This window comes from Ovis aries, chromosome 3 (assembly GCF_016772045.2).
Source record: "Ovis aries strain OAR_USU_Benz2616 breed Rambouillet chromosome 3, ARS-UI_Ramb_v3.0, whole genome shotgun sequence".
Lineage (NCBI taxonomy): Eukaryota > Metazoa > Chordata > Mammalia > Artiodactyla > Bovidae > Ovis > Ovis aries.
The window spans coordinates 225,561,183-225,589,051 of NC_056056.1; the positions used below are offsets into that span (position 1 = coordinate 225,561,183).

General features: G+C 67.3%; 1 protein-coding gene across 9 annotated transcripts; it reads right to left on the minus strand.

Annotated features, from left to right (window-relative positions):
- Positions 1-352: 352 nt before the first annotated feature.
- On the minus strand, positions 353-27,804 carry PLXNB2 (plexin B2). Of its 9 annotated transcripts, none has more exons than XM_042247928.1 (39): positions 27,712-27,804; positions 17,255-17,307; positions 16,890-17,176; positions 12,837-13,922; positions 12,330-12,512; positions 12,106-12,234; positions 11,516-11,616; positions 11,273-11,399; positions 10,616-10,775; positions 9,889-10,003; positions 9,711-9,819; positions 9,534-9,635; positions 9,088-9,180; positions 8,605-8,686; positions 8,359-8,519; positions 8,121-8,269; positions 7,849-7,957; positions 7,570-7,706; positions 7,220-7,390; positions 6,723-6,852; positions 6,409-6,636; positions 6,124-6,300; positions 5,896-6,035; positions 5,714-5,814; positions 5,177-5,406; positions 4,911-5,092; positions 4,508-4,574; positions 4,193-4,339; positions 3,527-3,683; positions 3,292-3,392; positions 3,136-3,220; positions 2,871-3,025; positions 2,626-2,786; positions 2,405-2,552; positions 1,966-2,030; positions 1,723-1,798; positions 1,311-1,385; positions 1,073-1,211; positions 353-988 (listed from the first exon to the last, which is right to left on the minus strand). In XM_042247928.1, exons 4-38 carry the CDS (start codon positions 13,908-13,910, stop codon positions 1,107-1,109), a joined length of 5,532 nt encoding a protein of 1,843 aa, XP_042103862.1. In that variant the 5' UTR covers positions 13,911-13,922; positions 16,890-17,176; positions 17,255-17,307; positions 27,712-27,804; the 3' UTR covers positions 353-988; positions 1,073-1,106. The 9 variants fall into 9 exon arrangements, with proteins under 9 accessions (XP_042103862.1, XP_042103858.1, XP_042103857.1 ...); XM_042247924.1 differs by having other exon boundaries at positions 353-896; positions 16,760-17,176; XM_042247923.1 differs by having other exon boundaries at positions 16,760-17,176.
- Positions 27,805-27,869: the final 65 nt, after the last annotated feature.

Genomic DNA, 27,869 nt, shown 5'->3' on the forward strand with positions numbered 1-27,869 from the left:
GATCACGCCATGCCCGCCCCTACCACCAGAGGGCGCCCAGGCAGCCCCTCCCCCACTGGGCAGACGTCTTGCTTTCAGGGTCTCTGGGACCAGCTCCTCTCCACAGCCCAGAGCTCACAGCCGGTCTGACCAGCATCCTGTCCCGCTGGGGCTGCACAGCCCGGTCTGACTAGCATCCTGTCCCGCTGGGGCTGCAGGGAAGACGGACCGAGGCCCCACAGGCACAGCAAGAGGAGGGCTTCTGGGGCCACAGAGAATGCATGGGAAGTGAGACCACAGGCAGATCCGGGGACAGGGCAGCTGTGCAGGGATGGCAGACCGGCAGCTCCAAGAACCCAGCCAACCAGCAGGATGAAAAAAACAACTGTATTCGATTTACAATTCACAAGATTTACAAAAAGGGTTGGGGTGGTCCTGGCAGACCCGCTCCTGGCCCCCCAGACCTGGGCAGAGCCTCCGGGTCAGCCTGTCTGACAGGCCGAGACCAGGACCCCCCGTCTGCTGGGGCCCTTCTGGCCGCCTGGGCCTCGACGTCTGACGTCCAGCTTGACCTTTGAGGTGGGGCCTGCAGCACGGAGTCCCCGGAGTGCCGGCACCCCGCAGGGCAGGCCTGCGAGATCAGCGAGGCATCGTACCGCTTCTCTGCCTCCGTCAGGGCGGGACGGAGGCACACAGTCCGGGCACTGGGTCCCGGGGGCCGCAGGCACTCAAGCCCCGCCGCTGGAGGCCAAAGCCAGGTGTCTGAGGCGGCTGCTGGTGCTCGGGGAGGGGACTGAGGCCTGACTGCCCCCAGCAGCCCAGCGTGGCACCGGGGCGTAAGGCACGTTTTTCGAATCACTCAGGAGACACTGGATGCTGGTTCTTCGAGAGGGAGCTGGTGTTGGCGGCGCCCGGCTCTATTGCTCAGGGAAAAGATGCTAACGTGGCTACAAACGCTGAGGGGGGGCAGTCCCCTGCCACACACACTCGGAACCCCGGGGCTGCTCCTCTGCCGGAGAGAGAAGGGGTGAGCCCTGCCCACTCAGCCCCGTCCCCCAGGGCTGCCCAGCGCCTGCCACCGCGCGTCACACACCTGTGTCCCAGACCGTGATGCTGGAGGTTGGAGATCAGAGGTCCGTGACCTTGTTCTCAAGCGCAGCTGCGATCTGCTGGAGCCTGAACGCCAGCTGCATCTTCTGGGCAGCGGGGTCCTCCTCCAGGGCGTTGATAATCTTGGTTGGGGGAGGGGGGTGCAGGTGATGTCAGATCACAGCCCAGGGGAGGGGGCGCCTGATGAGCGCTGCCATCCCTGGGGAGGCCGGGCCCCCTACCTCGTCATAGTACTTCTGCGTGTACTGGTAGAGCTGGTGCAAGGCCACGAGGGTGTTCAGGGAGTCCGTGTGTGCCTGAAGGGCCGGGACAGGGGCTGCATGACCCACGGGGGCCAGAAGCCGTGCCCCAGGGGTTGGGCAGATACGAAGGGGCCCCCTCCAATCTCATCACAACACTCAGACACACAGCGTGCCAGGCACAGACAGCTTCCCATCCACACGGGCCCCGGGCAGGCAGGGATGGCTCAGAGCTGCCCCAGCACACCACGTGTCCCGGCGCCTCTCTGGGTCCTGTGGGTACATCACCTGCCCCTAGGGCTGACTCCTGCCCGCCCCCCGCAGGGCCTTCAGGGTGGGGCAGGGGGCTAATCCTGGGGTGTGGGGTCCCCCCATGTTTCCTGTGCCCCCTTACCCGGGAAATCTCTGCCAGGTGTGTGTTCATGTCCTGGTCGCTGACCTGCACCATCTGCCGGATCCCCTTGTAGTAGCTGTGGGGGAGAGAGAGTTACGCCGGGTGGGGGGACTGGAAGTGGGGGCAGTGGTCCCCAGAGGTTGGGCCCTCCTCCTGATCACAGGCACCACCCAGGGGCCCCACTGGGTGGGCACTGAGGGTGGGCAGGCGGGGTCTGGCCTGGCAGGCGGGTGCGGGACTCACTCCTCCACCATCTTCTTGTAGGTGGAGATCTCCTTGGCGTAGAGGAGCTTGTTGCTGGGAGAGTCCTGTGGGGATTGGAGCCCAGTGACACCCAGGCCAAGACACCCAGAGGAAGAAGGGTGTGCGGGGTAAGGGCTCCCACAGGGTAGCTGCCCCGCCTGGCCACAGACCTGACAGTGTTTTTGTTGTTTTGTAATTTACAGTAAAACTCACTCTTACACGTGGAAGGGGAAGGACAACAGGGTCCCTGACTGCCAGAGGGCCGCTCCCCACAGGGCCTCCCATCACGCCAGGGACGGGCACCTGCCTGCCTCCTGGCCTCCAGCCTCACGTGCAAACCCACACCTGAACTGACCCCCTCAGCCCGCCGCCGCCTGCTGCCCCGACGCGCCCCAGGCCCAGGGCCCCACCCCGCCGGGCGGCCCGCAGCTGCACGCACGCGGCTCAGCTTGTGCTCTGTGCGTGTGCAGGCGTCCATGAAGGTCTGCGCGATGACCGACAGGGAGGCGTCCACCACCTCGTGGACGTGCACGTCGAAGATGAAGTGGGGGTTCTTGAGGATGTTCACCCAGAAGCGGAGCGGTAAACTGAGGCAGAACAACAAGGCATGAGGAGGCGCCTCCGGGAGCAGGCAGGCAGGTGGGGTGGGCAGACCCCCACCTGTTGGTCTTCCAGATGTGGACGGTGTCCTCATCCCTGATGTCGTGCTTCTCTGCCTGCTCGTCCAGGAAGTCGAAGAAGTACTTGACCGCCGGCGGCACCGCGTTCCCGGGCGCCAGCACGCTTTGGAAGAAGTTGTCCACGAACTGCTGCAGCGTGCCCTGCGGGGCGGGGCGGGGTCAGCTCGTCCGGGTGGCGAGGGGAGGCGGGCCGGGCCTGCCGCCCACAGGCCCTGCGAGGCGCACCTTGACGGAGAGCAGGCGGGTCAGGTAGATCTCGGTGATGGCCTTGGTGCGCTCCTTCTCCTTCACGCTGCCGCGCTTGCACTTGCCTTCCTCCACCTCGTCCGTGGGCCGCACCAGGTGCCACACCCGATTCTCCTCCTCCAGGAGGGCGTGGCCTGTGGGAGCGGCTGCTGAGGGACGAGGGCCAGAGCCCAGGGCCGGGGCCCCAGCACCGGGCTCAGGTCCTCAGGGGCCAGGAGGGGCCGGACAAGGGGAAGGGACTCACGCTCCCCAGGCAGGTCCTGCTGGCTGTCCTCGGGCTGCTGGGAGACCCCCACCTTGGACAGGATGAGAGTGGCTCCGTCCCGGACCTGGGGAGCAGAGGCGTGACGGCCAGCTCTACACCCCACCCTCCGGGGGCCCTCCCCGCCGCCACACTCACGTTGTAGTGCATCAGCGTGTTGACACGCCGCCACCGGCCCTCCCGCTGAGAGGTCAGGTCCAGGTCTGACAGGATCTGGGCTGTGGATCCAGGACGCCACTCTGTGGGAGGACACAGCCCAGCTCCAGGAACCCAAGCCCAGCCCACCCGGCCCGGCCTCCCTCTTGCCACCCCCACGGCCCGGCCGACCCAGCTTCTCTAGGCACAGAGCCAAGCCTCCAGGAACGGAGCTTACCGAGGACCACACTGTCAGCCTTGGGCCAGCGGGAGCAAGGCTGTGTGCGGTACACCTGGTCGATGATCTTCTCCTTGACCTGGGAGATGGTGTCACAGTTGAGGACCTTGACCGGAACTGCATCGACCCCTTCATCCTGGACGATCACGCTCACCGTCTGCACAGAACAGAGGAACAGCTGGGGAGGGGCCCTCGCCCTCGCTCGCCCCAGCCTGGAAGCAGGTTTGGGCCTCCTCTTGATGGCAACCTCTCTGGTGGAGGTCAAGGGGCAGAACATCCTGAGCCCTGACAGTACCGGGGGCCTCATCTTCACCTGCACTGTGGCTCAGCAGGACAGACAGCAGGGGGCTGCTCACGCGCAACCATCACAACACACAGGTGATCACAGGAGCACACGCCAAGCACCGCTTCCCGGTACACCCAGTTACCACCACACGCTTGGTGTGCCGGGCCCCACACATGCCTGCAGCAGCCTGGGAACCCAGGCAGCCGGCCTGGGGCTGTGGCCCCTAGAGCCCCTCTCCAGGGATCCAGGACCCAGACCCCTCCCTGGGCAGGGGTGGGCCCAACACAAGGCACGGGTGCTAATGTAAGTCCATGAAGGAAGCAAGTGGCATCCAGTTTCTGGTCTTGAGGCTGGCCCAGAACCCAGCCCTGGGGGCTCACCAGGGGTGTGTACTCCACGTCGTCCCCCAGCAGCCCCGTGTCGTTTAGGGTGTACTTGGCTTTCTTCTGCACGGCGTCCACCGGCCCCTTCTCCACCTGATGCTTGATAGCCTTGAAGAGCTTGTACAGTGGCTCCCCTGCACTATCCTGGAGCAAAGTAAGGTGGCTGAACCAGGGGTGGGACTGACCGCACCAGGGTGGGAAGCAGACCCATCCAGATGAAGCTGGGCCCCAGGAAGGTGGACACTGGAGGGTTCCAGCACCCCCTGGGACCTCGACCTTCCCCCACCCGGGGCAGAGCTGGGTGGGACCCACCTTGAGATACTGGTACAGGCAGATAGACATCCAATTAGACAGCATTCTCTCCACCACTGTCTCAGACCTGAAGGTGCAGAAAGGCTTTGTACAAGGGACCCGCTAGTGTCCTGAGGGCCAGCTGGCTCTTCCAGGTACCTGGGCCAGGTGCAGCAGCCCAGACTCCGTCCACATCCTGGGTCTCCGTCTCCTGCAGTGACCAATCTCCCAGGGCCCTCAGGGAGGGCATTTCATCTTCCACCCCATGGGACAGCGCTGATCACACAGGAGCAACGCCTCCTTCCGCCCTACTCACTAGCCCTGGCTACACCTGCTGGCCAGCCAGGTGCCTGGACAAGCCTGTGCGCCCCGCTGCACCGCTACCCCAGGCCCCCGAGGTGGGCCCCCGCCCTGCCGCACACACCTGCGCAGCATCAGCTTGGGGTTCTTGGCCACCACGTACTGCTCCATGAGCTCTAGGAAGAGCGTGCGCATGATGTCTGTGTAGTACTCCAGCTTCCCGTGCAGCGCCACGGTCAGCAGCGACGCAAAGTAGACCTTGGCGCGGGCCGAGAACTCCCGCTGGTTCTCCAGGGTGTGGATGAACTGAAGGGCAGGCCGGTCAGAGCCCCGCCCCCGGAGGCCCCGCCCCACCCGGAGGCCCCGCCCCCACCCAGAGGCCCCGCTCACGTTGATGAGGAAGCACTTGCTGTTGAGCAGGTTGGAGAACTGGTAGAGCGCCTGCTCCACCACGGGCCGCCGAGACTCGGGGATGTCCAGCTTGCCCGTGATCATCACGTCCTTGTCGCCGTCCTTGGAGGGCAGGAAGAAGACGCGGTCGGTGTAGGTCTTGTAGTCCAACACGGGGATGCCTGCCTCGTGCACGTCGTTGGTCTGGTCCTCCATCTCAATCATCAGGTCTGCAAGGGGGTCGGGGTAAGGCACGCATGGCCATCGCTGGCCGCCCGCCCCCGCCAACCCCGAGCTCCCCCTCTCCCGGGACCCGCCCCCCCCAAGCTCCCCCTCTCCCGGGACCCGCCCCCAAGCCCCCCTCTCCCGGGACCCGCCCCCCGAGCCCCCCTCCCCTGGGACCCGCCCCCCAAGCTCCTCCTCTCCCGGGACCCACCCCCGACCCCTCCCCTCCCGGGACCCGCCCCCCCAGCCCCCCTCCCCCGGGAATCCGGCCCCTGAGCCCTGCTCTCCTGGGACCCGCCCCAGAACCCCTACCGGTGAACTCCTTTTTGCAGCGGTCCCGCACACTTTCCTCCAGGCCCTCCAGCTGGGACTTGATCTTCTCATACTCGCGCTCCGCCTGCTGGCTCTTCCTCCTGGGGGCACAGGGAAGCTCCTGGGACCGGCCTGGGTGGTGCCGGCCGGTGGGCGTGGCCAAGGGGTGGACGCCGGCTCACCAGTAGCAGTAGACAGACACAGCGATGACAGCCACCATGGGCCCGATGACCAGCGGCAGGATGAGGCTGAGGGGCACGTCACTGGCGCGCGTGTCGTACTCTACTCGGCCCAGCACCCACTCCCGCGAGCCAAACTTCACCTGCGTGGGGAGGGGCTCAGCAAGGACCAGGGGGGCCACACCAAAGACACCCCTGTGCGCACCCCGGCCCGCGGCCCCCCACACGCACAATGAACTCCGGCAGGTTGTGGGCCGTGTCTCGCTTCTGCCTCCGCTTGGGAGGGGGCTGCACCTCCGGGGGCTCGCAGTACAGGTCCGTCTCCGTCAGCGTCTTCATGATGCAGCGCTCGGCACCCACGAAGGCTTCAGCCTCGTGAATGGTCATGGCCTTGTTCAGGTTGGTGCCCTGGGGTGGGGGTCGTCACAGTAACCAGGAGGGCCTCAGGCCAGGCCTTGGGCTGCTCCCTGCCCGCACCACTCAGGACCTGCCCGCCGGGGCTGTGCTGGTCCTCACCCTCGCGTGAATGAGCTTGTTGACTTGCTTCTTGACACCCCCAGTGAAGTTCTCGAAGGTGGGGTCGGCAACGTACTCAAAGGCACCAGCCTCCGTCCTGAGCAGGGCCTGGTGCCCGTCCATCCGGATGAGCGCGGTGAGGTTGTAGGCCTCGGGCTCCTCGGGGACGGCCGGGGACAGGAACACGACCTTGGAGTCGTTGTGGAACACGTACTCCGTGCCCACGACCTGAGGGCCGAGGCGGGACCTTTAGGCCACCTGGCACAGCGGGCCTCCAGCCCTGGCTTGTACCCGCAGCGGGCACCAGGACTGACCGTCACGGAATGCAGCGGTCCAGTCTCCCGCCGCTGCCTCCAGGACTGCAACGGCTCAGCTATGACGACCATGGCGAACCTCTGGATCAGGCTGAAACCCTGTCCTGTGACGTTGATGCTGCGGCCACCGCTGAGGGACAGGGAGGAGACAGCGCCAGAGTGGCACACCGGGCACGGCGAGTGCCCTGCAAGGCTCCGTCCCTGACCCCACCCACCACGACCTGGGGCATACTTGCAGGCCAGTGTGAGCACAGACCTGCCTTACAGCAGGTGTGCCAGGAGCACTGCCATCCTGCACTGAGAGAGGGCAGGGAGGCTGTCCACCTGGGTGTCTAGGGGGAAGGGACCTGGGGGGACAGGGGGGAGTGTTGGAGGCCTCCTGTCCCCCAGACCAGCATCTGCCAATCCTCACGAGGCTGGAGGGCAGAGCGCGCCTGGGGAACAGCTGGATGGGGTGGGTGTAGGGGGCACCTGCTACCAAGGGGCCCCTGTCACACCTGACAAAGCTCCGCAGCGGCTCAAAGGCCCGCAGTACTGGATTCTCACGGTAGGTGAAGGTGATACCAGGGCTGGGCACTTCGGAGCCCCCATAGTAAATCTTCAGGGCCAGCTCTCCCGGAACCGCCTGGGGGCCAGTGACACACTGAAGCTGGGCCCCAAACTGTGTCCTGAGGGTGTGAGAGCCGGTCAGCGTCAGCCCCACCCAGGGACCACCCCAGCCCCAGGCCAGTGGTTCTGCCTGGGGCTACCTCCTCCAGGATGGACACAGGGTCATGGCCGGAGGGCCCTCACCCTGTCCCCAGGACCAGGGGAGACCAGTATTTGGCGACCCGTGGGTGACACCCACACGTTACAAGGGACGCCATTGAGGGTCACTCTCACGTCTTCCTCAGAGCCTGTGTCCAGGTGGGTGCCACTGATGGTCAGCGTGGTGCCGCCCGCCTGCGGCCCCTGCTTGGGCTCCACACTGCGGGGCTGGGGCTGCTGGAAGAGGGGCAGGGCGCCTGGCTCAGGGCTGGGTGGGGACGCAGGCCCTCCGCCCAGCTCGGGCCTCCCCTGGGCCACAGCCGCCGTCAGGAGGCCCCCAGACCCTGCCCACATCTGTGCTGGCCTGCCAGGTACTTACCTGGTAGGTGAACTGGGCATGAGGAGGTGAATGGCCGAGCTTTCCGTTGATGTCCACCTCGACACCGCCTGTCAAGGGTGCCTCTGCAGCCTCGATGGTGCACACAATCCTGCGGGGTGGCAGGCAGGTGGGCACACTCTGTGGGTGTGCAAGGCCTGGGCACCCACGCACACCTGAACCACGTCTTCCCTCTCCATGCCCCCCAGTCCTCTGGCCCCACAGGACAAGACCAGCCCAGCCCTGGGAGTCCAGGTCATGGACTGCCCACTCACCGCGTGGACACGGAGTACCGCTCTGGCTCAAAGGCACAGTTCTGGCCAGCCACGGTGACCCTCTTCACGTCGTCTGCTCTGACCCCCAGGTTTGACCCAAGGATGGTGACGCGGATGCCTCCGCCCAGTGGACCGGTCTCAGGCTGGATCTGAAATTGGCAGAGCCTGGCTGACCCGAGGGTCCCGGGGCAGCAGAGCTGGAGCTCTCCTGTGGGTGAGGGGGGTGTGGGGGGCTCACCCTGGTGACGACGGGCGGCGGGCACTCGGAGGTGGCGTTGCTGCACAGGGCCTCGTACACACAGCGGCTCTGCCCGCTGCACCACACGCAGCGGTAGGCGGGGTCAGCGGCCAGGCACAGGCTGCAGTCGCTGCGCCCGAAGGAGCAGTTGTAGAGGGTCACTGCCGAGGGAGAAGCCGGCAGTCGGCAGGGCTGTCCTGCCTCCCGCACCTGCCCGCCCGCCCGCCCAGCCGCCTGCCCGCCCACCTTGGAGCCGGCTGTCAACATTCCTGCCAGAGGACTTGACGTACAGGTGCAGGGCCAGCGTCTCGTTGGCGTCGTGGGTCAGCTAGGGGCACACAGGGACACACTGCACCCCCTGCTCCCACGAGGTCCCGGACAGCCAGGACCACGTGTCCCCGCACGGCGGAGGGTGACTCCCATTCCAGGGAGCCGGGGGACACGGGGACGCCCCGAGGCCGTGCCTGCCTGCCGCCTGCTTCCTCAGCAGGGTGGTGTGGTGGGCCTGACCCCCGCACCCCTCAAGCTTGTCGCTGTTCAGCTGCACAGTCGTGTCCAACTCTGCGCGACCCCATGGGGGTCAGCACACCGAGCCTCCCTGTCCTTCACTGCCTCCTGAAGCCCGCTCAGACCCGCATCCATGCAGTCGGTGATGCCATCGAGCCGCGGAGGGAATTGGCCGCCTCCATGGGGTCCACCAACCCGGCCCACCCAGCCAGGGAGGCATACCTTTGGGGTCCGAAAGGAGAAGGTTCCTGGCTCCTGGGTGCTGACCGACGCCTCAAACTTGAGGAGGTCACTGCCCACAAGCAGTGGGGAGCCCTGCCAGACAGGCCAGTCAGGACACCCCGGCCGGGCCACCCCACCCCACCCCGCCCTGGGCGCCGGAGCCCGCTGCACCACACAGCTCCCAGGCCACGGGGGCGTCCCCACCCAAGGAAAACTCTGCCACAGCGCAGTCCCCGCCTGGGCCCACGGACTGCTCCCTTCTGACCAGCACTTGCTGCCGGGGTTTTGAACGCGCAGGGCCCGTCCAAACGCCGCCCATCCTCCCAGACATCTCTGCCTCCCCCACACACTGGGCCTTGAGCGCCAAGCGGGGATGGTTTCCTGTCTGCAGGGGCCAGGCCCGGAGTAAGCCCCACCCCCAGGCCTGGGCCCCGCAGCACCCTCACCTGCACCGTGTCCAGGTTCTTGCCCTGGAAGGTCACATCCGTCTCGTGGTTCATGGGGATGACCAGCGGGCTGGGGTTCAGGAACTGGGGGCAGTCGTCCTCCTGGGGAGGGGGAGCAGTCAGGATCTGCCCGGCCGAGGCCGAACAGCTGGGCCCCCGGCGGCCCCGGGCCCTCACCATGTGGGCGCCAACGACGCCGTCCTCGGGGCCTGGAGAGGCCTGCTGACACGCATGCTCGAGCAGTGCCCACTGGCAGGTCCAGCGATTGCTGGAGCAGGAGATGCACCTGGAAGAGGGGGCGGTGAGGGGCGTGGGGGCCGCACGGGGGCCAGGGGCGGGCGGGGGAGCCACTCACGGCAGGTTCTCCTGCAGGCTCATGGCCTCCCGGCAGTCGTAGAAGGGATACTGGTGGGAGGTCAGGAAGACGTTGCCGCGTTTGAAGTGGAGCCGGATGGTTACGGCCACATGATCTGCGGAGGGACAGCGCTGGGTGGGGCCGTGGGCTAGGCTGGCCCGTGGGGGACGGGAGGCTAGAACCGGGCCTCCCGTGGTCCCAAGCCAGCCTTGCGTCAGTCTCCCACAGGACACCAAGCGCAGAGATCCTGGCTGGAACTGACCCCGAGGGCTCAGCCAGGCCTCCGTCAGATCCCAGCTCTGGTGTCATGCTGCCCGCCCCCCGCCGTGAACCGCTAGCCATCTTTCCGTCCCTGTGGGCGTCAAGGGCCATGACTCCCTGGCGTCTAGGGCAGAGTGCTTGCCAGATCCCGGCCACGTCACTGCACGGGCCCTGCCTTCACCCGTGAGCTGGCTTCCACCACCCCATGTGCTCAGGGGACAAGCTCGGCGTCAGGCCTGGCCTCCAGGGACAGCCTCACCCATCTAAGCTGGCTGGGGTGGGGGGTGGGAGCGGGGCAGGTGCCCATCACACATTGCTTGCATGCCACCCGGCCAGGGTACGGCCCTGGGGTCTCAGTGAGCACCCAGGGCCGGTCAGGGGTGGGCAACCTGGGGTCTCAGTGGGCAGCCTGGGGTGTCAGTGGGCACCCGGGGCCAGGCTTGGCAGGCGGCAGCAGATGCCTCACCCTGGCCGGGCGGCGTGCGAGGGAGGCTGCTCCTGCTTGGCGAGTTGCAGACCACGGTGCCCTCCTGCAGCCGTGCGGGGTGAGGCGGCGATCCTCCAAAGAGGCACAGCAGCGTGTCGTCGTCACTCAAGGCCGGGAGGGGGCTGACAGTCAGCTGCACCTGGGAAAAGGCTGCGCCGCTCACGCCAGGACTCTTCCGTCCTGACCTGGCGAGCGAGCCACCTCCCAGCCCAGCCCTGCCTGGGCTACCTGTCCCCTGGTTTGCTCTCTGGCCGCCCTCCTGAATGTGGACCCCTGCCCCCTGGAAAGCTCTCTAGAACCCAACTCCACTTCCCCTGAATGGGACCCCCTTGGGTCACTCCAGGGACAGGGCCTGGGTCTGCCCTGGATTCTCAGGGGTGCCCCAGGTCAAAGGGGACCACGCAAAGGACAGAGTTCCTGTGCCCAGGCTCAGCACCCACAGCCAGGAGCACGGCCCCGTGTGGCTCCTGGCCATCCCCACAGCCTGGGTGAGGGGCAGCCATCCCCACAGCCAGGAGCACGGCCCTGTGTGAGCCCCCGGCCATCCCCACAGCCAGGAGCACGGCCCTGTGTGGCCCCCGGCCATCCCCACAGCCTGGGTGAGGGGCGGCCTTGCCCCCACCCCCTGCCACTCACCTCCCCCTGGGCCTGGCGGCTCATGTTCTGCGGCTGGGCCCCGGTGATGGCCACGCAGGACTCGTTGCGGCTCCACAGCCAGTGGCCGCTCTCATCCGCCCGGGGGCACTCTGCCTTCCTGGTGCAGCTGCGAGGGCGGGGGGGGGGGGGGGGGGGCAGTCTTAGCCTGGTGCCCATTAGGCCCCGGGGCGGGGAGGGGCTGCACACCCAGATTCTGGGTGGGGCCGAGCCCCAGGCACTCACCGGCCCTCAACGACGCACCAGCCGCAGTAGGGATCCTGTGAGCTGTGGCAGTGAGCGCAGCTGGAGAAGCTCGCACACTCTTGCACGAGAAGCCGGAACACCTGAGGGCACCAGGCAGCCAGCGTGACTACGGACGGCCTCCAGCCAGAGAGGACCCCCCCAGACACCGACGCCTGGGACCACCGGCTCAACCCCACCTTTACCCGCTAAGCCTTAGGAGCCTCAACACCGACACAAGACTGAGCAGGGACGGCTCCGGGCAGCCCGGGAGGCTAGACCTCGCCCGGGATCAGCTGGCGCCGGGTTCCAAGGAGCCCTTGGTTATGGCACCTCCCTGGTGCCCATTGCATCAGCCCCCAAGAGACTGTGGGACTTGGGCCACCTGAGCTCACAGCAGTGGCCCCTCAGCCCAGCTTGCCGTTGGGGAAGGCCTACTTTGAGCTCTGATCCTCTGGTCAGGTGGGCCAGACAGATACAGAACAGACAGCAAGTTTCAAAGGCGGGAAAGGTGCTCAGAGACGTGGTCGGGGCCCGAGAAGAGGGCCGTCCCTGCCACGCCGCCAGGCCCCGCTGCAGGGCCCAGGGCCCACCTTGTCCTGGGTCATGGCGTACAGGCTGGCCTGGTCTGCGGCCAGCACCAGGTCTCTCTTGATCCTCTTGTTGATCTCCACGAGGACGGCGCCGTACTCCGTGGAGCTGCCATCCGGGGCAAAGTACACCTGCGGGCGCGGGGGCCGGCGCACGGTGAGGGCAGGGCTGTCCTGTGCACTGAGGACCCCTCCGGGAGCCACCCTGCCCCAGCCCTGGGCCTCACCTTGAGGACCCGGCCATCCGAGGTGCCCAGAAAGGCGATGGTGTGGCCGTTCTCGGTGGTCACGGTCACGGCCGTCAGGTTCAGGCCTCCACGGTGCAGTACGGCCTTGGCCGAGAGGCCATCGTGGCTGCCCAGTGGGTAGGGCAAGTGTTCCGAGCCACACAGGAAACTCTCGCTGGCACCCTGCGGACCACGGCGTCAACGCCTGCCCGAGGCCTCTCCCCCGCGATGGCCCCCAGCACTCAGGGCCCCACACACGCCCCAGAACCAGCCCGGGCACACAAGCACCCCTGGGTGCTCACTGCTCCAAGCCCCCACCCGCGGTGTACCCGACACCTGGGAGAAGAGGCACCCATGTGGGTGCTCATGCTGACCTGCCCGTGGAGACACTGCACACACACACACGGCCCTCACCACAGGGAGGCATGTGGACACGTGTCAGGCAGGGCCACGCACAGACCCACCGCGTGTGGCCCAAGCCCCCGTGAGAATGCTGAGGCCACATACCGGCCCGTGTCCACCACACTGGATGTCGCCGTGGAAGGGCTTGTAGAAGGTGTCGCGGGCCACCTCTCGTGCGCCCGTGTAGCAGGCATCGCGGTTGGCCTCCATCCTGCGGTGGACCTCGTCCAGTGGGAACAGGCAGAGGCCGGTCCGAGGCCCCCTGCCGCCCCGGCCGTCCGTGCTGAAGACGGCGTACAGCACCCCACCGGAGCCCGGCCGGTCCACCGAGGCCGCCAGGCAGGTGCCGAAGGCGGGGGCCTGGGCGTCACCGGCGTCCAGGCAGCGCAGGTCCATCTCCAGGTAGGAGTAGTAGAAAGGGTCTTGCTTGCACATGCGCGCCAGCAGCGTGCGGTTCCGGGACGGGTGCTTGTCCTGCTGGTTGAAGACGAAGAAGACGTAGGGGCCGTCCTCAAAGGCGGCCACGAACTGCTGCGTGTTGGAGGACATGTAGCCGGCCTTGTAGGTGGCATGGTCCGTGTAGGCCTCGAAGGCCTCCCGGCCCTCGGTCCGGTCCAGGAGGCGGGTGCTCACAATGACCCCGTTGTCGTGCGGCCCGTTGCCCTTGCCCACGAACAGCAGGCGCTCACCGCCAGGGTCCGCGGCGCTCACCAGGCCCACGGTTGCCACGCTCTCGTCATTGCTGGCCACAAAGGACTTCTCGCCGCTGCCATCTTCGTAGAAGAGGCGCATGGAGATGTTGCCCAGGGCGCGCAGCGCGCAGATGCCCTTGAAGAGGCTGCCGCACTCCACCAGGCGGCTCCGGGGAGGATCCAGCAGCAGCAGCTGGTTGACGTTGTCAGTCAGCACGGCCTCGTGGCACTGACTCACCTCGATGGGAGGCGTGCACTTCTTGTTGTCCAGGGCCGGGCCCGTGGCCGCCCGCTGCTCCAGCTGCAGGTCGGCACTCAGCTGGTAGAGCGTGTTCACCGCGCCCACGTACACCATGCCCGACGCCTCGTCCACCACCAGGTGGTTCAGCTCCGTCTCGCTGCGGAAGAAGTCTAGCTTGCGGGGCCGCAGACTCGCGCTCGTGCCTGCCAGGCCCAGGAGGGCCAGGGCCCAGAGCTGCAGCGCCATTGCCCCTGCACCCTGTGGGAAGAGAGGAGGGTCAGGGCTGCGCGGGCCTGGAGGACCCACCCGCTCTGTTCCTGACGCCCAGCCCAAGACCCACTCCCTTCCCTGCCTTCCCGCCCCTCTGGCCAGACACACCCACTCTCAACTCCAAGGAGACCATCTCCCAAGCCTCCTCAAGAGGACCACCCTGTGACCTAACCTCTGATGGGCCAGGCTACCAGCGCTGCAGCTCCAGGCCTGGGTGTGGCCAGCCGCCCCTAGAGGACTGTGCCCTGGCCTTCGCCCCCAGGTTACCAGAGCACCTTCAGGCTCACCTTGAGACAACAGAGCACCTCCTCCAGAAAGTCTCTCAGGCACTCATGTCCCATGACCCCACAGCGCGGGTGATCTGAGAGGCACCACCTCCAGACCACATTCCCCACAAGACCCGAGCCGACAGGCCCTGAACGTGCAAACAGGACCACACACCTGTTCTGCGCCTGACTCTCAGCACACAGTGGGATCCGACTGGAAACAGCGGAACTGCGAGGACTGTAGCCCGGCCTGCCTCCCTGACTCCCACCCCCACCCCCCATGGCCACGGCAGTCCAGGCACCCTGCCTGTGCCCTGCTGGGGAGACCCTCAGGTCTCTGAGAAGGGGACCCCAGAGTCTGAGAGTGGTGCTGCATGTGGGCTGCAGCAGGCCACGTCAGTGTGCAGGGATCTACTTGAGCACACGCCCCTGTGGGGGTATGCAGGCCCGTTCCCGTGTCTGTGTGCATGAGGGCTAAGCTCAGGGTTGCCAATGTGCAGGCCTCTCGGTTTGGGGTGGTCCAGCACCTCCCCACCTTGGGGACCCTGATTACAATCTTGAGAGTCTCTGCCACCACCCCCTCGGGCTGCCCTCTCCCATCTGTGTCCCAGCCCTCATCCCTGGATCCCTGACATCTGCCCCGAGGGTGTCTGTGCCTGGCAAGACGTTTAGGGCAGCCCTGTCCATGCCCACAGGGCCAAGTGCAGACTGGCTCGGATGGCAGAGGTAACAAGGGGCCCTGGCCTCCCAGATTGCCCACACTGGCTGCTGCGGCCACCTTCGACACCACCTCCCTGGACACACTCTTATTCACTCAAGAAACAACTACTTTTGTCCTTCCCTGCAACAGCCCTTCCTGCCCAGGCCTCCTCCGGGAGAGAGAAGGCTGTCTGCTCCGTGGCCAGGGAGAGGTTTCTCTGGGGCACTGGCTTTGGCCAAAGCTACGTTGACTGGCTTCCTCTCATGGACCTGTGACTGTTACACAGAAGCAGGCCAACTTCCTTCTTTCCCTGAGCCACTAGGAACCCCCACCCCCACCCCAGGCTGTGGCCGCTTTCCCCGCAGCACCCCCGCGCCAGCGCCCCCGGGGCACTAGGAAGCCCCCCAGCCAGGCTGCGGCTGGTCTCCATCCCTTTGTTCCTGTCTCCACCACGGCCCACGAGTCCAGCGAGCCCCCGGAGGAGGCGTAGCCAAGAACCAGGTGACAAAGCCTCCTCATTCCAGAGCCACCGGGGGGCGCCGGCGGGCCCCGGCCAGGGAGGGGGGCCCTCGGTGGGACAGCGGCCCCCCGCGCAGGACGCCCTGCTCTGAAGCGCTCCCGCCTGGGCCTCCTGACAAGCTGCTGGGAGAGGAGCCATCCACAGGCCGGCGGGACGGTGTCCAGCAGGAGAGACGGCAGGGACCTGGGAAGGGGGCGGAGGTGGCCCAAGAGGAGGAGGGCGGGGCAGCCAGGGTGACCGGGCCGCGCGGAGAGGCTGGGGAGGAGCGGGAAGATTCCGCAGGCTCGCCCGGGGCAGGGGCCCCACCAGCGCACAGTCGGGGGACAGGACGCGCCGGAGGCTCCCAGGCGTGGGGCTGGGCCACCCGCCAGTCCAGGGCTGCGCGGGGCCGGACGCTCGGGCGCCTGCGGTGCTGCCCCCCCAGGCCCGGGGGCGGGCGGCCTGACCGGAGGCCCCGCCCCGCCGCCCCTCCCCCGCCGCCCCGCGCCCCGGCTGCCCCGCCCCGCTGGCCGGCCCGTCTCGGCCCAAAGTCCGCTCGGCCGCGCTGCGCGGGTGGTGGGGCGTCCGGGGCCTCTACTGGCGCGTCCCCCCGCCCGGCTCCGCTCACCCGCGTCCCCGCGTCGCCGCCGCCGCGACCCCGGCCCCGCTCGGCTTTGGCTCTGGCTGCGGCTCCGGCCACGGCCGGCCGCGGAATGAATGGAATGTTCCCCGAGCCCAGGGAGGGAGCGAGCGAGCGGGCGGGCGGGCGGGGGCGGGCCGGCCGGCGGGGGCGGAGCTGCGGCCTGAGCCGGAGCCGCCCCTGGGAGCAGGGGCCCCGGTCTCCGACGGATCCCTATCCAGGCCCCTCTGCCCATCGGCAAGCGCGCGGAGGACTTGAACCCACAACCGACCGATCCGGCACAACGCCCACTCCTCCGTACGCTCCTCTCCCTCGGGCCCAGGAGATGGGCGGGTCACAGAACCTGGACTGAATGCTCTGGTCGTCCTCTGGTTAGTGGCCACTTGACTGAGCCCCCGAGCCTGCCACACCAGACGTGAGGGGTGAAGGCGCTGTGTGCCCTCACCCAGGGGACCAGATCCTGCTGCTGACTCCTAGGGGCCCAGATGTTGGGCTGTTCCCTGCCCTACCCCACCCCCAGGAGCCGCGGCCAGACCTGGGCTCCCTGCCACCCCCAGGAGCCCTCTGGGCAGTGGGCAGAGTGAGACCCTCTCGCAAGTGCGGGTTGTACTGTGTCACAGGAGGGGCTAGGATTCCAGGCGGCAGCTCCCTCCACTTCCTGGACAAACAAAAGCCTCAGGTGACCTGCCTGGCCAGGCCCAGGAGCAAAGGGTGACCCACCTGACCAGGAGCCATGCTCAGGCCGCCGCACCGGAGGCGCCAGGCGCAGCCGGCAAAGCTCCCTGCAGCTGGTGTTCCTGGAACGGGCGCTTCCTGTTTTGAAGGCAGCCCGGGACCCCTGCTTGCTCACCGGGGCAGCGGGGATTTCCTCAGGGGCACCAGACGCCTCTTCCTGGCCGAAGTCCGGAGGTGCACTTCCAAGAAGTCCACAGCTCCAGCCTGCTGCCGGCCCGGAAGCCGTCTGGACATGTGCCCCTTGCTCCAGGCCCGATTCCCAGAAGGCAGCGCTGCGGTCAGTGCCCAGCTGCACTCCTGGCTCCCTGCAGAGCCCACCCTCCCACGTGAGCCTGCCAGCCCCCACAGCAGGGCACCTGGTTTTGGGCAGACGTGTGCCCGCTGGGCCTGGCCAGACAAGACCTGTGGGGACACATCATTCTGTCACTGCGTGGCTGTGGTTCCCACCACCTTCCCCAGCTTGCACTAGCCCCCACTCACCCAGGCTTCAGTGGTCCGGCTCAGTCTCTGCACCAGGCTGACATTGAGATTCTCTAAAAAGCAAAGGAGAGATGGTGGTCTCACGACAAGCCTGGCCCCTGCCTCCACGTCTGGGGAGCGAGGAGCAGCCCATGGGGCCCCAGCTGGCCTCTGCCATCCTGGAGGAAACTCTCAGCCTCCTGCCTCCTCCACCCCACTTTCAGCCCCGCCCAGACACTGGCCTCCCAGCCCCAAGCCCAGCACCCCCAGGCACACAGGTCCACTTGGTGTGTATGCCGGCATGCCCCTCCAGCCTCTGCTCAAAGAGGCAGAGAAGGGAATTCCCTGGCTGTCTAGTGATTAGGGCTCTGCACTTTCATTGACGAGGGGCTGGGTTCAGTCCTCTGTTGGGGGAACTAAGATCCTGCAAGGTACATACATCACTTTGATTAAAAGTAAAATTGTTTTCTGAAAAAACGTGCACACACAACTCCACGATTCTCCTCACTAGATGTGCGACCTTGTGCAAGCTACTTAACTTCTCTGAGCCTCTTTCCCCATCTGTGAAACCCCAGCGGTCTGTAAGAACTGAAAGATGCGGGCCTGAAAAGCCTGTCACATTGTAGCACTCAGCAAGCTGCGATTGTATCCTCTCCTCCTGGATAAACACGCCTGTGTACCCGCAGGGAGGGCCTGGTCAAGGATACTGCTCAGCGCGGAAGTATGCAACCAGAGGACCCTGAGAACCCACAGTGCTGGTGAAGATGGGTGGTCCGTGTGGACCCCGACAGAGCCCAGACCTGTTGAGGACAGTTGTGGTGCAGAATTCCAGGCCTCTCCACCCGTGGGGGTTGACACAGACACACAGGAGTTTAATTGAGAAGTTCTAGAAGACGGCATCCAAACTGAAAGTCATGGTGAGCTTTGAGGCAGGGAGGAGGGGGCTGAGACAATAAAGCAGTATTTGCCACTTTTTGAAAACGTTTTTGCAAGATTATATTGAGTATGCACGTGCCACTGGTCTACTGAATCACGCCCCATCGCAGCCACAGACCACGGGCTCCCTGTCTGGCTTGCCAGCAGCATGCCCCCAGGCACCTCATTCCTGTGCCAGACAGCCCCCAAATGTGGGGACCAACACTGTGAGAAGGGCCCAGGGCTGGAAGGACCCCCAGCAGCTCTGAGGGAGACCAGCAGGGACAAGGCCTGCGGGTGGGGGGCGCCACACCTACGCACTTGGGGCAGGAAATCCCGCTGGCGTCCTCAGCCCCCAGCTAAGCGGGGAACGGTTAACCAGAAACAGGAGCTCGAGGCTCCAGGTGTGGGGGTGAAGGTACCTAGGCAGCCTTTGTGAAAGGGGCAAAGGCCACTCCACAGGCAAAGTCAGGGCCAAACCAAAGGGCGTCCGGATGGTGGAGCCTAAGAGAGAGCCGGGCCGGGCCTGGCCTCGAGGCTGAAGGCGGGATCCACAGCCCTGGGGCCGGAGCATGCAGCCTGCCCCTGAAGGGACATCACGTTGGCTTCCGTGTGCCCCGTGCCCTTTCCCTCTGCCTGGCATGGCTGAGTCCCCAGCCCCAGCCCTCCACCTGTTCAGATCCCTGGGAGGGGGTGCTGCATGTGTGCTGGAGGCGAGACCAAGGGAGGCTGGCCTCTTCCAAGGGACCCCCTCTTCCTAAGCCCACACACCCAGCCACGACCTCACCTGACGGACCTGCACCAAGGGACCCACTGAGATGGACCCCCTCTCAGACTCTCCTGGAGGCGGTCCGCAGATTTCTCCTCCCGAAAGCAGGCGCCCCCAGCCCACATTCCCTTCTGAAGGACCTGGACACCTCCCTTCCTCTTGGCCCCCAGCTGCCCCATCATGTCCACCCTGCCTCCAACTGGCAGCTCCACTCACTCCTGCCATCTCAGGTGAAGGCCCCTCTCCTGAACGCCCACAGGTGCGAGGTCCTGGTGACCCCCGCCACAATCACACACACTCAATGCCACTGCCGAATCCCTTCGACCCAGGGTTATATGGGCTATGGACAAAGTTACACTGAGACTCAGTTTCCCTGTGAGGGACACGGGGGTAATGACAGCCCCAACCACAGTGTGAGGCTGGGAGGTGTAAGTGAATTTGTGCCTGGAGGAGGGATTCAGGGTGACATCAGGATGCCACCGTGCCTCTGCTTTTGCCGTCCCCCTGGAAAACGCCTACCCGCCCCCGGAAGCCGGAGACAGCCAGCCTGACCCAGCCCTGCAGGACCGTCTCTCACCCACCATGGCCCACGGTCTTCACTGATGGGCCGGTGAGCAAGGTCTAAACACAGATCTGGCCCAGTGGGCGCCTCCGGGTCTCAGCCCTGTGAACCACGATGGGGGCGACACACGGCGGAGGAGGCTGGACGTGCACGTGCCCCCGCCCCCCCCCCCCCCCCCCCGGTCAGTGGGTGTTCCCCCAGCCTGAGCACCGGAGGGGACAGGGCCTCCCGCACACACCCACCGCCTGGGGAGCAGAGGAGCCGCGCCCAGCGGGCTACCCCACCCCCGCCCCGCCCCGCCCCCAGGCTCCCTCCTTGGGTTCCTTTCTCCTAGGCAGCAGCCTCACCCCCTGCTCCCCCGCCAGGAAAAGGCAAACAGGAGGTGCCCACTGGGCAGGGCAGGGATCCCACCCCAGGCTAGGGCCCCCTGCAGCCCTGGCCCCCAGGAGGAGGGCCCTGGGGCGCAGGCTGGCCCTCCCTGTCACTATCATCAGCAAAACTGAGGCAGCGACATCTCAGCGCTGAGGTCAGAACCACGCAGAGCCGCCAGATCTGCGGAGGGGGGAGCGAGGGGGGCGGGGGGTAGGGGGGCTGGCCCTTGGCAGCCTGTGGGCTCGGGCAGGGGACCCAGGCTCGGCCGACAGGGAGAAGAGGCCGTTCAGACAGAGGCTCAGGCCCAGGTGGGGTCACTCCGAGATGGTGGGGGCGGGGGGCAGCCTTAGCACCGCGCGGCCGGCACTCGGGACCCCAGGACCGAGGGAGTGGAGGAATCAGCCCCTGGGGGAGAGCTCGGGGCCGCGAGTCACTCCCCGGACCCTAGGCCCGGAGGTAGCGAGGGCTGCGGCCCGGCCAGGAGCGCCGCCCCTCCCCCGCCGGGCAGCTGGCGGCGGGAGACCCGCCTGCGCTCCGCTCCCGCGACGAAAATGCAAATCTGCAATTAGCCCGGAGCGCGAAACAAATCAGAGGAAACAAAACCGGCGCTACGCCGGCAAATCGGAGCCTCCGCTGTTTTCAAAACAAGAGTGGGGAGTGGGCGCGCGCTAGGGGAGGGTAGTGTCGCGGCACCCGGGCCAGGGCGAGAGGAGTGCCGGCCGGCCCGCCGAGCGCCCTGGGGCCCTGGTCAGAGTTCAGTCGGGGAGGCGGGCGCGGCCCCAATGGGGAGGGGCGGCCCGTTCTCGCAACCCGAGGCGGCCCGGAGCCGGCGCGGCGCCCGCGGACCACCCCTCCCGAGGCCCCGCCTGCACCCGGCGCCCCCAGGGCCGCACATGGGCCTCTAACGGGGCTCCCCCGGGCCCCTGGGCGCGCGGTCGCGGGGAGACTGACCTCCAGTTGCGATGACGGCGGTGGCGGCCACGTGGTCCCAGGGACCCGTCCCCAAGGAGCCTGGCGGGAGTCAGGCTGTCCTCCGCCGGCCAGGGCGCGGTGGGCAGCCCCGCCAGCCCCGGGCCCAAGTCCCCGCGCTCCGCTGTCCGCCAGTTACCCACTGCGGCCCCAGTGCCGCCTGCGTGACGCCCCACCCCACCCCAACCAGACTCACCGGGCAAAGGCCGAGCGATCGGCAGACACCTCCGAGCGGGGGCGGGCCGGGGCGGGCTGGGGCCTGGCTGACGTCTAGCCGGAGCCTTGCGTCAGCGCCGGGAGAGCCTCCCAAGGGACCTTCCCAGGTGTAGGTGTCACCTCCCCCTCCCCAACCGCCCGGCTGGGAGCCGCTCTTCTCCTCCCAGTAGAGCCTGAGGGAGACTGGGCAGCCTCCCCTGCAGCTGGGGCTCTGGGGCCCAGCAGGAAAGTCACCCCTGCCAGGTGGCCAGAGGTCAAAGGCCCAAGACCCAAGGCCAAGGTGAAGAGGTGCAGAGAAGCCCCAGGGCTCTCCCTGCTGCCTGCCTGAGGGGTCTCCCGGCCCGCTCCCCTCAACCCTGTGGGCCTTCCCCACTCCAGCCACCGCAGAGCACCCCTCTGCCTTTGTCTGAGGTCACCCTCACTGGGGTCTTGTGTCCCACCCTGACCCTCAGGCACCTCTGCAGCTCCCTGGGCAAAGCCGCAGGGTGGATGCTGCCCCAGACTGATCCCATGCTGTTGGCAACAGGCCCCAGTCACTGCCTCACCCAGAGACCACCGCCTGACCCTGAGCCTGTGGAGAGAAGGCTTAGGGGAACACCGTTTCAATGAATTGTTATTCAAGAATACAAGCTGGCCCGCCAGCAGCCCACCCGCCAGCAGCCCACCGCCTCCTGGGCCTCCCGGGCCCTCGGGGCAGAAGGTGGGGTTTAGTGGGGCCTGGTGCCCATGGGCTCCACCGTGCTGCACGGCCTGCCCTCCTGGCAGCCCTTCTGAGTGCCAGCCGCCCATGTCGCACCTGGACTCAGTTGGGCCCTGATTCCCCCTCAGGCTTGCCCACATCCCTCCTCTGCAGAGCCGCGGCCCCCAGAACGCCTTGCAGCTTAATGCCTCTGTCAGTTTCCCTGTGCTCGCGGGGACCCCCAGATGGGCCCGCCGACCTGCCCCATCTGCTCAGCCCGAAGCCCCCAAACGCTTGCTGTGTGCCGGGGACATGGGGACGAGCCTCCCCACCCCAGGGTCAGGAGGCCTCGCGCGCTCCCAGCAGCTGGCCGGCCCTGGCCCACAGCGGCCTCAGGCCACACCTCGTGCACAGATGCGCAGCACTGGCCCTCGGGTGAATGTAGACACCCCCAGAGACCCCTCGCCCGTGGGCAGCCGGTCAGGGCCAGGCTGAGAAGGACAGGAAGACACGGCATAGGAGGCGCAGTGTGGGCTGGGCTGGCTGGCAGAGGGAGGGTGCTGCAGGGCCTTGGAGCGCAGAGTCAGGGAGGCCCAGCCGCCCTGGCTCCCAAGGGGCTCCAAAGTGAGGCGCTGCACCCCCGTCCCCCCAGCAAGCAAGGAGACTGGAGCCGTGAAGAGGGCGCGGGGCTCGCCGCGGCAGGCATGGCCACTGACTCTGATGTCTGATGCCCGCTCCCTTTCCAGGCTGGCCCCTGCAGCTGGTGGGGGGGGGGGGGGGCTGGCTGGGCTGCCTGAGGCTTATGGCGGCTGCAGCTGGCCCAGGCCCAGGCCCGGCCCCGGGCCCCTTCCCAGGCCCTGTGCAGGGGCGGGAGCAAGTCTTGGGGGCGGATGGGTGAGGGCCCAGTGAGCAAGGAGCAGGCAAGGCCTGTAATCTGCCTGTCAGTCTGTCAGTTCCACGGCGGCTGCCCCAACCCCGCCTCCTACATCACGCCGAACCCCACAATTAGCCTGGGGCACTGCGCCAGGCCGGCGTGCCAGCCACCCCGAACATATCTGTGAGCACTCTCGTGCAGGCACACATCTGGGATGCCTGGGGGGTCCCTGCCTCGGGGGTCCTGGCCCTCCACCCAGGGTGTGTACGGGGCGAAGAGCCCCAGACCCGACCAATCGGGCTGGGGGTATCTCGGGCAGCCCCAGCTCAGCGTTGCCCAGGGCACCCAGAAGGGCAGAGAGGCCTGGAGCGGGCCCCGGGCACCCTGCGTGGGAAGGGGGGGCCAGGCCCTCTGCGCTGGCTGCAGGGGCCATGGGGGCGGGGCCTCGCAGGGCTGGGAGGGTCTGGAGTCCAGCTGCGGGCGGGGAGGTGGGCAATGGATGGGCTCAGGGTCAGGCTCTGAGAGGGCAAAGGCGCCGGGAGTTTCCAGCGAGGAAACGCCCCAGCTCAGGCTGAGGCTGGGTGCTGAGAGGGGACTCCGCAGGTGCCAGGGGGCAGCGGGGTGGCCAGGACTGGGGGGGACACCTGGCCCTGTGATGGCACACCCTGGAAGTGGCCCCGAGGCCCTGGGGCCAGGCCCCACACCCAACCCAGCTCAGGGCCAGCTCGGTTCAGCCAGGAGCTGCCACCCACCCTGCAGGAAGCGTTGCCAGTCTCCCCCTCCGGCTCATCCTGGGCCTCCTGTCCCTCATCCTGACCTCCCTTCCTGGGTCCTGAGATGGCCACGGTGGCCCCCAGATCTGGCCTGATGCCAGGACAGGGGAGGTCTAGCCCCTCATGTCTGCTGGCCAGCCTGGGGAGAGACTCAAAGGCTAAGGGGGAGCTGGGGGCCATGCGAGGCCCTCACTGCGACCATCTGCCCTCGCCCAGGGAGGCTTGGAGACTGCTTCTCCCATCGCGGGGTGTGCGCAGGGCAGTGGCCACCTTCCCGGGGCGGGCACTGGCCTCCCACAGCAGTGTCCTGGGCCTGGCCCTTCTCCAAAGCAAGCCCAGCTCTGAAAAAGCCTGGGGAGGGGGTAGAGGCAGGACCCCACAGGGCCCTGCTCTGCAACGCAGCAGGCTGGCCCAGCGGCCCCAGACCCGGGCAGAAGGCCGGTGGCCGGAACTGTCCTGGCCTTTGGGGCAGAGGCCCCTGCCCAGACGCTGTGTTGACACAGGTGGCCGTCTGCAGAGCTGACATCAAACCTCTTCCCTCTTTCTTCCTCTTCCTGAGCAGGGGCTTCAGCTGGCCCGCATCAGGCAGAGATCTGAGCTCATCGCAGTGCCCCTCCTCCCGCACCCCCAGGGGAACTGCTGGCCACCTGCGCCGAGCGGCCTTGTCTCCACACCCAGAAGAGTCAAGTCCTGGGCAGGGCTGATGCCAGCACCAGGGTCAGCACCTGGGTGACACCCAAAGGCCTCACTCGGTCCCTGCGTGCCCAGGCCCAGACTCATCTAGCACCAGGATGCGCCCCATTTTAGAGGTCTCGTGATCTCAGGGGCTAAGGACGTGGGCCCCAGGCCGAGCCCTCTCCCAGGTGCCCCGCCCCACCCCAGGACCACACCTCCTCTGCCCAGCACAGCCAGCCCACAGGGTGGAGAGTTGCCAGTGATGGGGGAGCCGGTCTCCGAGAGAGGCTGCACGGAGCTGCAGAGGGGCTCCAGAGAGGCCCCGAGGGCAGGAACAGGGCCCCAGCGCCAGGGGAGGGGGCAGCCCTGGGCTCCTCCCAGGGACCAGAGGGGCAGAGCTGCGGGCGTGCGCACGGTCGCTCCGGGCTGCCCCTGAGGGTCTGGGTCCCGCCACTGTATGGGCGTGTGAATATCACGGAGGCCAGCAGAGTCCTGGCGCCCCGGGCTCGGCACTGCAGGCAGGCCAGCGGGCCCTGCCCTGCCCTTCAGACGAGCAGCTGTGCCCTGGTCTGGCGGGGGGGGGGGGGAGCCCAGGAGAGGGCAGGGCTCCTGCCTGGTCAGCTGGGGGACCGAGGCCCTCAAAGCCTCCGGGACAGAGGGAAGCAGAAACCCACAAGAGGATATGAAACCAGGGAAGGGAAAAACCATGAAGGGGCCACATGCGGCAGGGGCAGAAGAGGGAAACGGAGTGCCCCCCCAGCCCTCCACAGCGCGGTGCCCCCCACCAATTATGGGCCACCAGCAGCCCAGTCTGTCCTGTAATTTGAAACCAAAGACGTTTAAAGGCCCCAAACACAAATAGCCATTAGCCTCAGGGGGAGGGACTTGTCCAGCCCCCACAAGAACCAGAGACTGGTCCCCGTGAAACTGCGCCCACCTCAGTGAGCCGGGTCGAGGCTGGAAGACCAGCCGGGTTCAGCTTTCGACAGGTCTGATCGCTCCTCTCCGCCCAGGACTGCTTCCCACACCAGAGCAGGCTCTGGACACAAGAGGGTCTCAGCAAAGAGGAAAACCCTACCCCCCATCCAGGAAGCCAAGGCAGGGGGCTGTGCCTGTTGCTGCAGCAAAAAGGCCTGAGACCTGACGTGAATGACAACTTCCTCCTCACAGGACAGCCCCGGGACAGAGGGCCTGGCATCGCAGCACGGATCTGCCCAGACCAGACCAGGGGCCCCGTGGGGAGGTGCCGAAGCGACAGCCGGTCCCACGCCCAGCGTTCCCAGGCACCACCAGCTCGGCCCCTGCGATGTGAGCCCAAGGCAGGGAAGAGAGCACGATGCTCTGGGAACGGCCCAGGTCCCGGGATGGCTCACAGCCTGTAACCAAGCTGTCCCGGGGGCAGAGGGGCATATGCCATATGGAACCGCCCCAGGCTGCCGCCACTGCCCCCCGCCAGCCTTCCAATCCAATCTCTTCTGCTCCACTCGCCTGGGCTGCGGCCAGGCCCCTGGGCTGCGGCCCTCCAGCCCAGCTCCTCGCTTCGCCTCCCAGTGCGGACTCTCCAGGGGCCGCTGGGGGTGCGGCTGCAGGCAAGCCCGCAGGGACCCCACAGGTCACGTGACGGGTAGCAGCCCAGACAGCTCCTCGCGGGGCCCCTTCCCTGGGGAACCCCTCGCCGGTGGGACGGACTGACAGGTGGGGACGTGGAGGTGGGGGCCGGGCGGTCGGAGGGGCTTCAGCCAAGGGTGCCTCGTTAGTGGGCCAGTCAGGAGGCGGGAGAATGGTCTCAGATTCAGCCCTGGGGAACCCCAGCGCCCCACCCACTCCAGGCAGCCCAGGTCCCGCCCCTGCCTGCCCCGCCACCCTGGGACACACCGCACACCGCCAGGTGTGAGTAACAAGCCCAAGGTGTGTCCCTGGACCCAGCGCAGGAGGCAGCCTCACAGGGCCTGGGGCCATGGTGCTGAGCCCTCCAGAGGTGAAGGGGGGTCTCTGGGCGGGGTGGCTGCCCTGGGGCCCTGAGACCAGAGGTCCAGGATCCCTCCTGGCCCAAGGCCTCCCCCAGAGAACCCGGGCGCACCCCAGGCTGGCTCGACGGGCCTGCTGGGGCGTTCTCCAGGCCCTCCCACCCCGCCCCTGACCGGCTGAGCAGCCGAGGAAGGTGCTGGAGCTGCCCAGACTTGCCTGTCCCTCCCTCCTGGGGCTCTCAACCCATGGCCCCGGAAGTGGATCTCTCTCCCACGGCTGCAGCCTCCCCCTTGGGTGACTGGACACGGCTGGATAATCCAAAATAATTCCTTCTTGGCAGGCAGCCGGCGGGGGAGGGGGGACTTGAATTCCAAACCCTTGTTTTTCTCTGCAACTTCCCTCCTCTCTTGGGGCGAGGAGCCCCAGGCCAGACCTCAAGCCTCCCCCCACGCTCGGATGAAAGTGGGCCACCGATAGGTGTGCTGGGAAGAGGTGCCGAGCTCAGATCTGCTGAGAGCACCTGCTTGCTTTCAATCTTCTCCGAGAATTCCTAAAAGCTGACACGCCACAAAACATACTCCGCGGCTCGGCCAGGCCGATGCTGACCGTGCCCTCCTAGGGACCCTCTCCTCAGGGCAGAGGACCGACAGCCCCTGCCCCAGCTGCCCAACTCTGGGGCTCCCCGCTCTATGCCAGGGTGACGTCCAGGTATGGGGTCCGGCTGAGCCCCCGCCTCTGGGGGCCTTGTTCTCCCATCGAGCTTCACCCCCAGTCCTGACCCCCCGCCACAGCCCCAGGGCCCATTGAGACCTTCCTTTCTCCAAGCTGGCTGGGAAGAGGAGCCCAGTGACGTGGCAGGAAGCTCTGAAGCCCTTGAGCTCAAGGACCCTCCTCAAATCTTACAAGCAACCTGAGCACAGAATGGTGGGAAAGGCCCATCTAGGAGGGCTTCCCGCAGGCGGAGGCACACAGAGGGGCAGGGTCCGGGCAGTGAGTACAGAGACTTTCTGGGTCCCAGAGTGTGCACCCAAACCTCAGACAACAAGCACCGGAACCGCGGGAGCCAGCCGCGCAGTGAAGCGGCCGGGCCGCCAGGACTCGCCCGGTGCCAGGCCGTCCTCCTCCCAGCCCGGAACCTGCACCCGCCTTCCACCCAGGCAGGTGCAGACAGGGGCGCCCAGGGTGGCCCTGGCTCATGCCCTCCTCACCAGGCCTGGGGGTGTGGGAGCCGCTAAGGTCTGACCGCGGGCCCAGCCCCTCGGGAGAGCTCCGGCTCGGCCACCCCGGAACGAGGCTGGGTGGGCGCAGGCCCGGGACTCTTGCAGGGCTAGGGCCGACCTCCGCCTTGTGCACGGATCTCGGTGGCCAGAGGGCTGGGGGGCAAGAGTACGGAGGGTCGGGAACCACAGCGTCTCCGGAGGGGCGCGGGCGGCGGGAGAGGGCGCGGCGCCCCGCTTGCGACCCTCGGCCGGGCCACCACTGGCGCCGCGAGCCTCGCCCACCGCCTGGAAGAGCGCGAGGCGGGAGGGGCCCTGCGCCGGCTGCCCGGACGGACCGACAGCAGCCGAGGCCCGGGTCGCCCTCCGCGGGGCGGCTGCCTCCCGGGTCCCCGCGTCCCGAGCGCCGCAGGCCAGGGCCAAGCGGCGCTGACGATGAAGCCCGCCCCCGGCCCGACCGTCCGCGGGAGCGGGGCCCCGTCCCCGTACCTGCTCGTTTGCTGCGGAGGCTCGATGGCGCCCGGGCCGCGATCGGCGCAGCGCTGTGGCCCGCGCGGCTGCCATGGAGACGGGCCTTTGTGTGGCCGAGGAGGGGCCGGAGCGCGCGGGAGCAGCGGCCCCGCCCCCGGCGGGGGAGGGGGAGGGGA